General features: G+C 38.0%; 1 protein-coding gene across 1 annotated transcript; it reads left to right on the plus strand.

The window, feature by feature from the left end:
* The first annotated feature begins 3,734 nt into the window (after positions 1-3,734).
* Positions 3,735-14,792, plus strand: LOC121956530 (adhesion G protein-coupled receptor E5). The gene is made up of 18 exons (XM_042504796.1): positions 3,735-4,110; positions 7,259-7,339; positions 7,626-7,796; positions 7,908-8,060; positions 8,732-8,854; positions 8,986-9,029; positions 9,129-9,239; positions 9,489-9,642; positions 10,884-11,006; positions 11,112-11,299; positions 11,381-11,545; positions 12,162-12,356; positions 12,622-12,839; positions 12,943-13,003; positions 13,083-13,174; positions 13,815-13,983; positions 14,068-14,163; positions 14,651-14,792. Exons 1-18 carry the CDS (start codon positions 4,080-4,082, stop codon positions 14,690-14,692), a joined length of 2,217 nt encoding a protein of 738 aa, XP_042360730.1. The 5' UTR covers positions 3,735-4,079; the 3' UTR covers positions 14,693-14,792.
* Positions 14,793-15,760: the final 968 nt, after the last annotated feature.

The raw sequence follows: 15,760 nt of genomic DNA on the forward strand, positions 1-15,760 counted from the left end.
TAGACACTATAGTTCAATTCACCAGCTCAAGTGAAACAGATTTATCATTTTAATACAGAGTATGTAAAGCTGTGATATTCAGGCTTTCACCTCATCAGTCTTTGCAAGAATTCATCAAACTCAGTGCAGTTTAGACTGGGGAGTGATCACAACAATCTCCCCAAAAGTTCATTATGCAAAGCCTAACAATGACTTTAATTTTGATTCAATGTATCTGATCTTTTAAAATGTTATCAAGGTTATTAATCAATAATATTTATATATTTTATTCCACATTTTAGACCCTTGATGTATGAATATTCCCATAGTTGCTGGCTGCCTTATGAGAAAGGGTTTGTCCATATTTTTGCACTGAGTGTCCATTTCATTGTGATCCCTATTCAATGTTTTCTAATCATGCTGTACACAAACTGCACTTTGTAGCCTTTATATACAGCTTGCATGCTTGGTTGCAAAATGTGCACTTGATTATGATAAACTGTGTGGACAAAGGGAGCAGAAATATGTATTTTATCTGTGGTGCTCTACTTCTGGATTATTTATTACCATCCCCACCAGCACTGCACAGCCTGTGCTGTGGCTAAGAGCTGTCACCAAAGGAAGTCAGTACCCAACTTATATAGTACATGATGTACTGTGAGTTAGTATTGCACAGTGAAAAAGTCCCACTGTGTCTGGTCAGCTCGATTTGCCTTTGCAAGTACATGTTGTCTTTGTAATCTAGAGCGTGTGTCATGTTGTTATTCAAAGCCACCTTTTAAAACAGCTCTGACTTCTTGTCTTCGCAATGTGCTTTTTATTTCAGTCTGTGTCTCACTTTATTTTTCATCCAAAGACTCATCCTCATCCACTTATGTCCACCCAGCCCATTAGCTACAGTCCTCAGGTGATTTAAGGGGGGCGCCATTCCCCTTATAAGCAAAGTAACCCCTTGTTAACCTGCTATCCCTCTCCATCCAGGTCCATAACCCCTCACCCCTTGTTTTGGTATTCTAAATATTAACCCCCCAAAAAATAATTACACAGTCATTGTCACATAGCCATGATTTAAAAAAAAAAAAGCTGTCAAGGTCTGCAGCACTGTGTGTTATGATTTTAGGTTTTAGTCTTTAATTTGGGGTTTTTTGTTTGTGTTCCATGTTTCTTGTTTTCCTTGTTACTCTTGTACTGTTTCCTGTTTTATGTTGTTGTTTCACTCCTCATGTGTCATGTCTGTTTTTTTAGTCCCTGTCTTTGTGTGTTTTCCAGCTTTGGGCCCTTGTCTTGATTAGTGCCCTCTATATATATATATACCTGCATATTCCCCTTCGTTTTTTGTCAGTTTATGTTAGTCCTGTTGTGAACCTGTCCTGTTATTCCTTGCTGTTATTCTCCCTGTGTTCTCCTGTGTGTTGCTGCTGCTGCTGCCTTCACCCAAGTCCTTCTTTGTTATTCTGGTTTGTTTCAGTTTAGTTTGTATTTTATGCCTACTTTGTCATTTTGGTCACTTGTTTGTATTTTGGACATGTTTATTCAGCATTAAAGTCTCGCTTTTTGTTTGCACACCTGTCTGTATTTGGTTCCTCATCCTGCCTCACCTTCTTGACAAGGTGGCTGCAACCATACCATTCAGAGCCCATTGGCCTCCTAAACTGAAGGCGGATCCCCTCCACAGAGAAAAACACATAGAAGAGTTCATGGACACATCTTGTAGTCAATGAGGTATATAAACAAGCATACCCAACAACACATTACAGAAAAATGAGAAAATATGTCAAAAGAACTCAATTGCTAACAAATGAAGTTAGCGTCCACTGTTAACAATAGACTTCATGTGACAACATTAACAATTTATGAAACCCCTTTTGATTATTTTTATCAAATACAGTATAGGCCTTTTTATGGAGAGGTTTTTTTTTTTAAATGCTATAGGTCATGCAAATGTCAGTGCATTTCAAGGTCCATCTGTGCTCTGTAACACAGCTGTACACCACCAGTCCCTAAAGGCCTGCTGTCTGTCACCTCCATTTTCCCAGGCCCACAAAGCCCACCTCATTGTTTAGAAGTGTGAAATAATGCAATAATCACCCTGCCTGTCAGTGAGAATTGCGACAGTGTGTTCAGACCTGAAAATGACCTCACCACTGGGAGCTGGAAAAAAGAAAAGTTGCTGAAAATTTAACAATTTGCTTTGTTCCATTAGGTTGCTCTTTCTAAACTTACAGCATGTCAGAACTTCCTCTGTTTTTTTCATGTCAACCCACAAAAGTCAGTGTAAGTAAAGTAGCAGAAGTGACACCTTGTGATGCAGGCATTATGAACATCAAAAATGTGTGATGGAGAAAAGAACATTATGTCCCCTCATGACAAAGGATTTTTTTCTGAGTTGTATATCCTCTTACTGACAATGTATGCATTTGATGTATAGTTTCAGAGCATCTGAGGGACTACACCTCGGTGGACATTAAGAAAAACCTCAAGATATATTTTTTTAGCCTAGCTTTTACTTAATGGTGCCTCATCATCATTCTTCATTCTTTTTTACTATTTTATTTAATTTTTATTGGATCTTTGACTCTTATTTTTTGTTAAAATCTCATGTTTAGCCCCTTTTTACCTGTTTCTTTCACATGTTGTTATCATTTTGCTCTGTGAAGCACTCAGGAGTGCATGATTGTATGAAAGGTACCACATAACTAAAGTATGATTTGATTTTCTTCATATGAGCATGTCATTGGTATAAACAGATAATGGCCTTAGTTTGAAATATCAGCATCGGCCCAAAATGATATTTTTTGCAGATATAACAGGCCGACAAAACATTTTAATTAGTTTTAATTGGTCAAATTTGCCTTGGTTTATATAATATATAATTTTACTGTTTTGTTTAATATTTTTTCCCTAACAATAGATTACATGTTTTACTTGCAACCTAGGTTAAAGCAGTTTTATTGTTTTGCCCAATGAATATGTACATTTTGAAAAGCACCTTATTTTATGTCTGCATTTGCCACCAGTGAGCCATCATAATAACAGTCTGCGTAATGTGTTAATTCCATCACAGAAGAGACTTGATGTTCTCTGCAATTACACTGAAAAACATATGTGCATAAGTCGTTATCAGAGTCAGCAAAAAAAAAAAAACATGCATTCCTACTATTTTTGTTGTTCATTCGTAAATGTTAATCCATGACCCAAGCTGAAAATAAGCACAATAGGTTGGCCTTTGGGGAATGGGGAATTACACATATATGTACTCCACTATTCTTTGTTCGCTTCTTTCCAAATGAAGCTCAATATTTATATCGTTGTTACATTGTCTCAGACAGATGAACTCAGATGCAAAAGTTATATAAATGTCATCGCCATAGTTTGCAGCAATGTGCTGAAATCCTGCCTGTGGGAGGGTTTACCCACCAGCAGGACAATGCCCACTCTCATGACCTCCATTTCGCCCCCGTCTGTCCCCTAAATAGAGAATCCAGCGGAGAGGAAACATACAAAGAGATGAGCAAAGACATACAAAGAGAGAGAGAGAGACTTACATGTTCAAAACACTGTTAAATAACACATTGCTGTGATGGAAAAAGAGTTGAGTGAGTTGCTGTAGCCATTTCCTCTCACAATCGCTCCACCCTAACTAGATCAGTTCCTGAAAAGTAGCTCCTGACTTTGCTACCCTGCAAACCTCTGTGTCAGAAGCGTGATTCAGACAGAGAGAGAGAGAGAAACGCCTCCACAGTAAAACTAGTCATCTCAGCATGTCACCTCATTAGAGAGAGCAGATGACGATTCAAAGGGCAGGAGAGCAAGAGAGTGAGGAGAGGTCACTGTATGAGATGAGAAACTAGAGATTCTCCTCCACTCATATTTTATATGTGTATATATTTGACTTGCTGGTATCAGCATATACTGTAGCTTCTTATTCCACGCTCATTCATTTGCCTGGTGGATAATTTTGTTTTTCTTTGCGTTTCTCAACTTTTTAAAAGGCAAAAAGAAGAGAGAACTTCACATTTAAATGTAGAGAGCTTCCAGATTTATGTTTTGGTTGTTTTAACTTACCTCATACAAATCTGGACAGTGTTTCCCGCTTCACCATGGCGGGCAGGTGGAACCTCCTGATACTGGGTGAGTCACAACTGTCATCCATTTGCACAGTAGTTGGGATAGAAAATCATCTGCTGAGAAAGTTTCGAAAATGTGCCGCGCTCAAAGGAAGAGGGAAACTTTCTGGCTGCAGTAGCCTGAAAACTTTTAATAAGAAGTATTTTTATCTGCGTGTTTCTGCTGAAATCTACCACAAAATTTTAGACAAAAAAAAAAAGATGTTGTATGTCACTCATAGTATTACATGTATATCATAAGTAAATGTGTACATTAGTTTGATAGTTGTCTAAAATAAACAAGTCACATCAAAAGTAATTTAAAGTCAAATAAAAAAAACAAATTTAAAACAAAAAATACACCAGAAAATAACTGTAAAATTAAAACAATTCAATACAATTTCTAAATTATTTGTTTTATTACTTTGTTTGACAGCAGTCTTCTTCAAAAACTTAAAGAGTGTCAACATCACAGTACTTACAGATACAGTTCACCCCCAAATAAAAAATACATATTTTTTTCTGTTACCCTCTGTTACCCTTTTTTCTGTTGCCCTCTCTCAAATGTAATAAAATAGATGGCACTCAGCTTGTGGTGCTTAAAACACCAATTTTATGTGTTTTCATTTAAGATTCTGTCTGCACTGTTACATAGTTGGCATGTGTAGTTCACATGAAACATGAAACTGCTCACAAAATGGTCTGTGGTTTATCTTGAGCAATTGGGTTGTAATGAAAGCGATGTCCCTTAGTTTGAATTCTGTTGTGTCAATCACTTTTGGGCTGAGAGTTCTTAGCCGCTTGTAGTTACTTGTCAAAAAATTAAATGTCCAGAAACGATTCAAAAGGAAAAATGATTGTTTATTTTCCACTTGTTTTGTGTTGATTGTTAAATAAAACTGAAAAAATGGCTTGTTTTGGCTGGTACAAACAATTACATGAAAATAATAAGTAAATGAAGAGAAGACGTCAGGCTACAGAAGGTCTAAAGACTGGAAAGAGACATTGCTGTTGAGTTTTTCAAATGTATTTATGTGGTTTTCTTTAGCTTTGAGTATCTAGCATCTAGTTTGAGTGCCATCTAGTTCCATTAAGTTTGAGAATAGGCAGATATCTCTAAGGCAGATATCTCCAATACTCAGTAATTCACACCAAAACAATCTGGACTGATAAATAGCATTACCATAAGAAGAGAAATATGTATGTATGATCTTGGAGTAAACTGTCCTTTTAATACAAACTGCTCTGCAGCAGTTAGCCTGAAGCACAAAAAAAGTGGGAAAAGAGCCCAAATGAATTAAGAGAATAGGAAGGCAAGTGATGCTGAACACTGCATCTCACTATCTGGTCCCAACTGCACAGAGGACCTCTGTTCTTCTGCTTTTAAAGTGATATTTATACACTATGACCTCATTGCACAGCCCCCGCTACCTGTTGCTTGATAGTACCCACAGTCACACAGGAAGAAGTACTATGTGTTGCCATGAGACAACCAAACATTGCAACTTGTGAAAACCCCAAAATATTTCACAATATCACGACCACTATCTAAGCAAGCTACTTTAAAAAAATAATTTTTTTATGTAGTTACACAGATATGAAGCTAATCTTCATCATGATATCAGCTGCTCAAATAGAGGAAAAAAAGCTTATCTGAAAAACATTTTAACAAGTTGGCTTTGCATTACGTAGTTTTGCATGCTGTACTTTTCCAATTACCCTTTACGTCAACCAACAGTCCACGGGGGGGAGGGGGGGTTTCAAGTAGAAAATTCCATTCACCTGAAATGTATTATTATTACTGCAAACACTTGTGCAGCAAATATCTTAAAATGTTATCTAATAATGTAAAAACTATCTGCATAACTAGATACCAATTACGCAGTCTCACAGAAATGCATGAAATGGACGCAGACTTTTACCAAGGAACAAATGTGTTAAAATTCCATGCTGGCAACATGAAAGCAATGCCAGGAAAACATCATGGTTTTGATCAAAATAGCTGTGTATTGGACATAAGTGATGGTAACTTACGTAATGACATAAAGTACCTACATAACGTATTTTGTGTTGTTACCAAAATTATGGACATAGCTACCATAATCTCTGTGGACTTCTGTTTTAATATCTTGTATTCCGCATTTTGGCCATCGCCATCTTGTATTTTTTTGGGGGGGGGCATTTTACCAGGGGGGTCTTTGGGGCTTGCCTCAAGTGGCCATTATAGGAACTGCAGTTTTTGGCATTTCCATGTTGGCTTCATTTTTCAGCCTTTGTGTTTGCCATTTGGACATCATGTCTGGAAAGTCACCTAACTATATAGAGTTCTGGATTCACAAGGGACACAAACTGTGGTCTCCTGGTTCAAAGTCTGTGTATGTTTGATCAACAGCCTTTCTACACGCCACAGACAGACTTTCTCACTCTTCATACTTAATTTGTGTGTCCATCATCACAAAAAATCCTCACTGACATTCTGTTGGCTTTGTTTTTCATTTTGCCAGCACACAGTTTTAACAAACCAAGTGCTTGCCACTACATAAACTGTTGTCAAGACTTTGTGTCTGATTTCACAAATTTATATGGAACCAAGTTTTTAAAGCTAGTACTATGCCTGTTCGTGTTTTCATTGATTAGACAATTTAATTAAGTTGATTGACTGCTTCTTTTGATGATTACACTGGTGTAAACTAATAATGGATGGAAAAAGTAACTTTCTTCCTGTTTCCACTTACTGTACATTACACCCATCTGGTGTCATTTAAGGAACCGCAGAGGACTGACTCTGCACTCTTACAGTCTGAGGATGTAATTCTTTTTTGTGCTTGTGCCATGCCAGCTGATGTTTCCTCATTCATAGGAAGCAGAGATCTCCAAACACCCATGTGTTGTTCGTTTTGTATTATGGTGCAGACACAGTTGGAACAATCTGAGGAAATGAGAGCAAAGAATCAGAAGAAAACCCTTTTCTGCAGAGCCCTTTTTAAAACTCTGCCTGGTGTTATTTATGTGGTTAAACAGATCCTTCAGTGTTGCTATAGCTACACCGAAATATCTTTAGATGATTTTTAAAATAATAGAGCTGGCTTAAATGGGTTATAGTGTAGCAGATGTTACATTAATGCTCAGAAGGCGGTGAACTGTGGACTGACAGTCTTCTGCTTGCTTTTCAGCTCTCAACCTCTCCATCGTCATGGCCCTCTCACAAACAGATTGCGGTCCAGGAAAAACACTTGTGAAGGATACATGCTATGGTATAAAAAAAAAGTTATTCAGCATATGACCCACACTGATCTTTTGAGCATGTTGTGGCATGTGTACACTTTTATGGTGGTGGTTATACATTCCTTATCTTTGCATTTAGAATTTAGCAACTGAAAACATGTAACGTTGTTTGCTAGATTATTCACTTGAAATCAAATCAAGTATACAAATGGTATATAAAATGCACTCCGATAACCGATATCTTTGGTATAAAAAGAGTCTCATTTGCACTTATACTTATGTGATCTTTTCCACATCCATGTCTCTTTAATTAAGATACTGATGAATGTGCCGTATTTAAGACCTTCCCTGAAGATCCTGGACATTGTGTAGAGAATTCAGCCTGTATAAACACGATTGGCAGCTACCTCTGCCAATGCTTGCAAGGGTTCGAGTCATCAACAGGGGCTGTGAATTTTTCAGCTGCAACGGCTGTAAAATGTTTGGGTGAGTCATCTCATATATTGAATAAACAAAGAGGCTCTGATTCAAGTTTTATTGAAATTTTACTGCGGCAATTGCCATCTAAATGTAAAATTCCTGTCTTTGTCTTTTAAGATATCAATGAGTGTAGGAGATACAATGACATCTGTGGACCTAATGCCAAATGCATTAACACAATTCCCAATTACCACTGCATTTGTGAAGATGGGTTTAATACCACTACTGGAGTGAAAGATTTTCAAAAAGGCAACAATGTTACATGTCAAGGTAAGATGCTTATTAGTAGCCTCAGTACTGGTATCTTGTGTAAAACACATTGGTGGTTAAGTGATGGTTTCAATAGTAACTAGAGTTACTGCCACATGGTTGTATCCCTCTGCCAACCAGTCAAGTTGCAGTCACAGTTTACATTCACGTGTATGAAAACATGAATGCTTCACACACAACACTCCCCCATCAGCAAATAAGATCTATACAATTAGCACACAGAAGTTTAGTGTCACCAGTTCAGTATCCAACCAAATGTCTTCTCATCTGTTTCTGAAATATAAGTGTTTTTGCAGAACATTATAATGACACAGTGACGTTGAACTGTTAACCTTTTGGATATGAAAAGTCAGCACTCATCGTCAGAGCTGTGATAGTCTGATAGCTGAAATAGACGCAAAACGTGGTACAGCATTGACAGAAAGTTTAAATAATTGATTTTAGTTCTGACCTTTAAGTTAGTTGAGCTGGTTGGTTTAAATGGTTGTTCTGTGTTTTGATTCTACTTTATTTTATTTTATTTTTTCAATCTTTAATTATCTCTTAAAACCTATCAAGTATTATTTTTGGATCTGGACATTCAGACGGACCAGGATATTTATTGTTCCATTAACAATGACTGAAACACACAGTGTGACTATTTCCCTCACCCCGATTTGTTTTCATTTTAGACATATGTATGATTGATAAGACAATCTGCGGAAATGGAACCTGCCACCGTGGATCCAGCGGCCATTACTGTGCATGCCACGCTGGGTTCACTAACTATGGCAACAAAGAGTCTCGCTGCACGGGTAAGGACGCAGCAGCACTTTTTCCATCATCCATCACTGAGTCACTGTTTGTTCAGCACAGGATAAGATACATACCTCACAATATGAATGTCATCAGCTAGCACATCTAACAAAACTTCCTGTTTCCTTAGCATTGCACTGTGATGTATTTGAAGATATGGGTAATCTGCAAGAGGTAACACCACACCAAAAGCAAACCTACCACAGCTTAACATATATTTGAAAAGTCTATTGCCTAATATTTCTGTTCATTCTCCCCAAATTTTTCTCTTAGGAACTGCCCTTTGCACGTGATCTTGTGATGCAATTGAAAAAAGTCTGCGAGGACCATACAGAAAGACCTGTTGAGAATCCAACAGGACTGGATGGAAAGAAAATGCTACAGGTATATTTCTGTACAAAAGTCATTATAAAAAAAAACTCTTCAGTTTCTCGGAACCACCACAGTTAAGAGGAAATTCTACCCCCTTCAAGCTCTGTCACGTGGTGTTCAGATGTCTCAACTATGTAGACTGTTTATGTTGACCTGAGGTGGTATGCAGCCTGAAAGTCTGTCGCGCTCTGACTCGGTCTCCTGTTTTTCCCTGCACATGCTCATGTTGCTCGCTTTCCCCCTCCTCTCCTGTTTCTGTAGAGAGTGCTGTCTGTGATCGACGAGCTCTTGTCTGGTAAAGCCATCAATGATCGCAAGAAAGTCTCTGCCTTTCTGGGCATAGTGGAGAGCATTCTGGGGCTCATGGGGCCTTTCATTGAGCCCCCCGGGACAAACATATCCTCCACACACACAGGTACAAAGAGAGTTTGTGCAGGTTTATGTAGGACTGGGCAATATGGAGAAAATGAAATTTCACAATATTTTTGAGACAATACCTCGAAACAGATTGTACAACGGTATTGTGGAGTTGCTGAATGGTGGTTTTACAAATATCACCAGAGGCTGGACTCGAGTCATGTGACTTACACTGGAATCAGACACAAGTGAAAAAATTTAATGACTTTAGGCTCAATTGACGGAATCAAAAAATACTTTCAGACTAATTCAATTTGGACTACGTTCACGTTCACTTGTAACTTCACTTTGACTTGAGCCTTTTGACTTAGAAATAATTGATACCTTCCTATATACTAAAAATTAAAAAGTGTTTTATCTAAAAAGTAAAGTGCCATGAATCAATTTATTCCCCTTCATTTCCTGAATCAGCAAACATTAGCACTGTTCATTTTTAGCAAGTCGACACTTGATTCCCTCAGATCCATTTAGTTTGAACAAATCAGACAGCGTCCAGTCAAGTTGCAGGAGAAAACGATGAAGAACTAAATACCAAAGATAATTCAATTTTTATACCCACGTTCACTTGTAACTTCACTTTGACTTGAGCCTTTTGACTTAGAAATAATTGATACCTTCCTAAATACTAAACATTAAAAAGTGTTTTATCTAAAAAATAAAGTGCCATGAATCAACTTATTCCCCTTCATTTCCTGAATCAGCAAACATTAGCACTGTTCATTTTTAGCAAGTCGACACTTGATTCCCTCAGATCCATTTAGTTTGAACAAATCAGACAGCGTCCAGTCAAGTTGCAGGAGAAAACGATGAAGAACTAAATACCAAAGATAATTCAATTTTTATACCATAAATTTGAAATATTATTAATCTTTTGTTAAAGTTGCATTACATTTGGTCAAAGGCACATTATAACATGTTTAGGACTTGAAACTTGAAACTCATCAGTAATGTGGCTTTAATGATCACATGGGTAAAGACATATAATACACCAGCTAGAACAGTCTGGTAAGTTCTGAATGTTGCATCACTCAACTGTAATACAGCATTTATATCCAGGAAAAGACAACACTCACAATGTCCAAAATCTAAGATGGCATCTGGTCTTATATCACCATATTGATGTAATATCGATATATTGGATGCAATGTATTTTTTAACAGCTGGTAGCTATCTCATTTGCTGACATTATCTACTGTATTAATTGACAAGCAATGCAAAACAATTTGTCTTTGGATCCAGAGCTGGGGCTACTGGTACATAAGGGGGTTGACATACCTCAGGGAGCTGTGAATATATCATCTAAGCATACTCGGCTGGACATCCAGTTGGAGACAGCTGCTGGGGATCCCTTACATTACCCTGGTAATGACCATCCCTATAACTGACACATTTGTGGTCACTGTCATTAAGATGACTTACAAATCTGCACTAATGAATGTCCACTTAATCCGGCTATGATTGTGACAGGCTTTACAACAGTGTCCTTGCTGAGCTACGCAAACCTGAAAGAGTCTGCAGACGGCTTCTTTAGTGGGATGGAGCCACAAGTGAACCACAGCTATGAGATTGACTCTAAAGTCATGACTGCCACCGTTAGCAACAGAAACACAAAGCACCTCGAGAAACCTGTCAAGTTGACTTTCCACCACCTCAAGGTAGATTAAAGTTCAATGTTAGAATAATAATCTATCTCTACTGTGAAATATTACATCTATTATCTCTGTTTTGTTTCTCAGCCAAATGAATACAACCACACCTGTGTGTTCTGGGATTCCTCGGTGGACGGAGGCTCATGGTCGGCTCGTGGCTGCTATGTGATGGAGTCCAACTCTGAATACACTGTGTGTTCCTGCAACCATCTGAGCAGCTTTGCTGTCCTCATGGCGCTCTATGATATCGAGGTTAGAACATGGCAAATTATGATGCTTATAGTTTATATAGTTTAAACCTCAAGGTCCAGCCTGTAAGATTTAGGGGGATTTAGTGGCATCTAGTAGTGAGGATTACAACAAGGTAAAACTTCTCCCAGTAAGATTTCCTGCAGACTTACAAATCAGCATTTCTCCAATGCTGTTCAACATGTCGGAGACGGCCAAGTTCCTGCCAATATCTGTTCACCTTATTTTCTGATAGCTAATTATTCTGACAATTAGAAGGTTTTTACCAGGAGACGAACAATTCACACAGGTCTTTTTCCTCTCCTAAACCGGTAAAATACTGAAAACATTTAAGAAAAAAAAAAATCAGTGTTTTGCTAACTATGGTGATCGATGCGAAAACATAAAATAGACCTGTCTAGAGCCAGTGTTTGGTTTGACCATGCAGGGCTGCGGTGGAAACAAAGCAATGCAACAACCCTTTGCAGACGAGAACGCGCAGCTATGCACTCAAGAAAACTTACTTATTAACTCATATTTCATTTTCACCAGCATATCTCTGTATATCCAAGACACTGGACCTTTACGTCTGTTTCTGTGCACTTTGATGTGTAACCCCTGTCTCTTACCTCCACAACAGAACAAGTTTGAGCTGCAGCTGATCACCTTGGTGGGTCTGTCCCTCTCGCTGATTTCCCTGTTTATGTGCATCCTGACCTTCTCGCTGATTCGCTCCATTAAAAGCTCAAGAACCACCATCCACCTGCACCTCTGCATTAGCCTCTTCATTGCCAACATCATCTTCCTCGCAGGCATCACTCGCACGGAGAACCGGGTAAATATTTCTGTAACTTGCACTGTCAGAACGCCTGCACTGTCCATGTGAGTGCAGTAAAAGTTTCTGACATCTTCAAATACAGCAGAGGAGAGCAGATACTGAGTAACAGCACAGCTACTGAATGATTTATGTAGGTGCTGAAGGTTTATAAACAACAATTCTGCAAGCAGCTTCTCCCTATTTCTTCCCCCGTTTCCCAGCATCCTTTGTCCTTTTTTCACCACTGTCATCCTGATCTTCATCTTCCTCCCTGCTGTATTAGGTTGGCTGTGCCGTGGTAGCTGGGCTGCTGCATTTCTTCTTCCTGGCAGCATTTTGCTGGATGTGTCTGGAGGGCATACAACTCTTCAGGATGGTAGTCCTGGTCTTTAACACCAACTTCAAAATGCTCTACATGATGGCAGGTGGCTATGGAGTCCCAGCTTTTATTGTCGCTATCTCTGCTTTAGTTAATGCCAAGGGATATGGCACCAAGAGACAGTAAGTTTCCCCCCAACCGATGCTGATCTTGTTTCATTTTTTTTCTTTATAACTGAATTGTGTTGACATCGTTTGCTCAATAAACTCTCAACATGCTTTGCAGTTGTTGGTTACACCAGGAGTTCATTTGGAGTTTCTTTGGCCCTGTCTGCGTCATCGTCATAGTGAGTAAGAGAGGAAGTATTGAGTTTTAAAAATACTAACAATCCTTAAATTGATTTCTTCTTTTTTGCTCTCTTTTAGATCAACATTTTCTTCTTCCTCATCACTGTGTGGAAGCTGGCACAGAAGTTCTCAAGTCTCAACCCCGACTTTAACAACCTGCAGAAAATAAAGTGAGTGAGCACAAGCAACAATCAGGCACATAATCAGGCATCTATATCGACATAGGAGTAGATTTTGGGGAGAACGCAGGGGACATGTCCCTCTTAATATTTAGATCATGTGTATTTGCAAAGGCATAAACTGGTGAATTAAAAGAAGAAAAATTAAGAGCTTGATGCTCACAATTTCCAAGGGGAGGATCCCACCCCCTATTTTTTTTTTTATAAAGGGGAACAAATATTAGTAAAATATTATATCGACAATATGTTGAGTGAAAAAAATATGAGCATAGGTAGCGTATATTTCCTTTTAGGGGAGAGATTTGTTTGTTTTATATATATATATATATATATATATATATATATATATAAAATAAAAAATATTATATATATTTATTTGATTTTATTGAAGTGAATTAAATGAGGATAAAAACATCAAATGTAGCAGCCTCCAGTGTTGACATCAGATATCTTCGCCCTTGGCTGTATATGTGAGCATATTTGACATGTGGACCCTCACATTTTCTATAACGCTGTTTCTTCCACTTAAGAAAAAATTAAATAAATACATAAATTCTCTCCATTTCAGTAAACCTTTTCCTGTTACACTGCCTCAGATTGGACCTGTGTGTATCTTTGTTGCCTCCTGCAGGGCGTTCACCTTTACTGCAGTGGCTCAGCTGTGTTTGTTGGGCATCATGTGGATCTTTGGCTGTTTCCAGTTTAATGAGGGCACAATAGTCACGTCCTACCTTTTCACCATCTTTGGCAGCTTTCAGGGTGTGATGCTCTTTGTCATGCACTGTCTGTTTTCCAAGCAGGTCGGTGACGCTCATCTCAAACATAAAAGAACAAGCGCTACTGCTTTTTGCGGTATCACAACTCAGTGTGTCCTCTGATTTTAGGTGAGGGAGGAGTATGGAAACATCCTGTCCAGATTCTGTGCACCTTGGAAGAAGAGCTACTCAGAGTTCAGTTACTCCAACACCAGCAAAGCTCAAGTAAGCAGTAACTTGCATTTCTTCACAGTGTCTCTGATTCAGGTGGAATAATGAGAGGTTAAACTGTATTATCCAAAAATGTTGCAGTTCACAGTTGCTCAAAAACAGTCAGACAATTTTGACTGATAAACAGCACCACGTGTCAAAGGAATTCTTTTTTTTGTTTTGGGGATAAACTGTCCCTTTAAGTAAGAGATACCTTGATTACTCACCAAGCAACAGTAAAATGAAGTCAAACATTTAGTATGCATGTGGACAGCATAGTTTAACATTCGATCTGTAATTAGATTGCTTAATAGAGTTAATGCAATTAAATCATTGGAAGATTAATTTGGAAATCTTCCAAAGGGAAACACACAATTCAGGGTTTGATGATGACGAGGTACCACAGGAGATGTAAGGTGTGTGAGCCAGTCTTGATGAACGAGCACTTAAAGTGTCTGTTAAGACTTGATCATGGCTTTTCTCTCCCTTCTGTGGCCCTAAGGGATCCAAGAGCACCCATGACACAGCAGAGTCTCGTATCTGAGGAGCTAAATAGCGACGTGGGAGCAAGGTCTGATTTATTTCCCGGAGACACACCGCCTAATGCTGAGCTACCATTTCAATGCACTGGTTTGCTTCACTGCAAAATGTTGTAAATGTATCCTTTGTTGTATTTTCTTTGCATTTTCATTGTTCACTGTATTTGAAGCTACGTATTTAAAATGCAGCTGATCGCTGTTCTAATTAAATACAAATTAAGGATTTCCTTTTTAATGAGAACATGAGAGATGATACTCCACAGTGAGTGTTTGCGCTTTACTTTCATGCACACAAGTACTGGAGTATTTGTCAAGTGGTAAATAATGTCACTTGTTTTGATTATATATATATGTATATATATATATATATATATATAAACATGTTTTGATTTATTCATGTGGGAAAAAAACAAAAAAATTTGGACCAAAGTAATCATATTATTAATACCTGTTTTATCAGGTACATGTAATATGGCTGGTTATATCATCCAGGTACTACTTAATTCAACCAAAGACAATCTGAAAAACATTTCTGAGGCAAGCACTTTTTTCTGTATAACTTATCTGCCATATTTAAAATGATATTATTGAAAAATGACCAACAAAAATGAGGACAAATATGAAACAGAGATGAATTTTAAAGATATGTCTGTGTATATATTGCTGGGCAATTCATTGTGTATAACTGTAAGTGATTGCATTTGTCCATTTAGCGTGCTGTAATATGTTAAATGTATCTATATATTTGAGAAGAGGTTATTCAGAAATTCACTGTTCAAAGATAAATTGTGTTATTATAATATAGAACAGTGGCTCTCAACCATTAGACTCACATTCAATCCCAGACCCCCATTCTGTCAGATTTCACAGCAGGGATCTCCGCCTGAAAAGATTTTGCTTGTTAGATATAATTAAGACCTGAATACTAGAGTTGCCATCTACAGTTGAGGAGATAAATGTGGTGGAAGTGAAACCTATGATCAGAGTAGTCAGTCATACAGCTCTCAATAGAATTAAATAGTGAAAATAAGCTATTCCACATTTTTCTGGGAACCCCTTGACAAACCCCTGGT

Source organism: Plectropomus leopardus, chromosome 17, assembly GCF_008729295.1.
Source record: "Plectropomus leopardus isolate mb chromosome 17, YSFRI_Pleo_2.0, whole genome shotgun sequence".
Classification (NCBI taxonomy): domain Eukaryota; kingdom Metazoa; phylum Chordata; class Actinopteri; order Perciformes; family Serranidae; genus Plectropomus; species Plectropomus leopardus.

What these genes read in the sequence shown, in the direction of transcription:
- LOC121956530 (XM_042504796.1), top strand. Translation starts at nt 4,080, where the DNA reads ATGGCGGGCAGGTGGAACCTCCTGATACTGG. An exon ending in TGTGAAGGATACATGCTATG is followed by an intron (nt 7,340 to 7,625) that starts GTATAAAAAAAA and finishes TCTTTAATTAAG; the next exon opens with ATACTGATGAATGTGCCGTA. An exon ending in CATATCCTCCACACACACAG is followed by an intron (nt 9,643 to 10,883) that starts GTACAAAGAGAG and finishes CTTTGGATCCAG; the next exon opens with AGCTGGGGCTACTGGTACAT.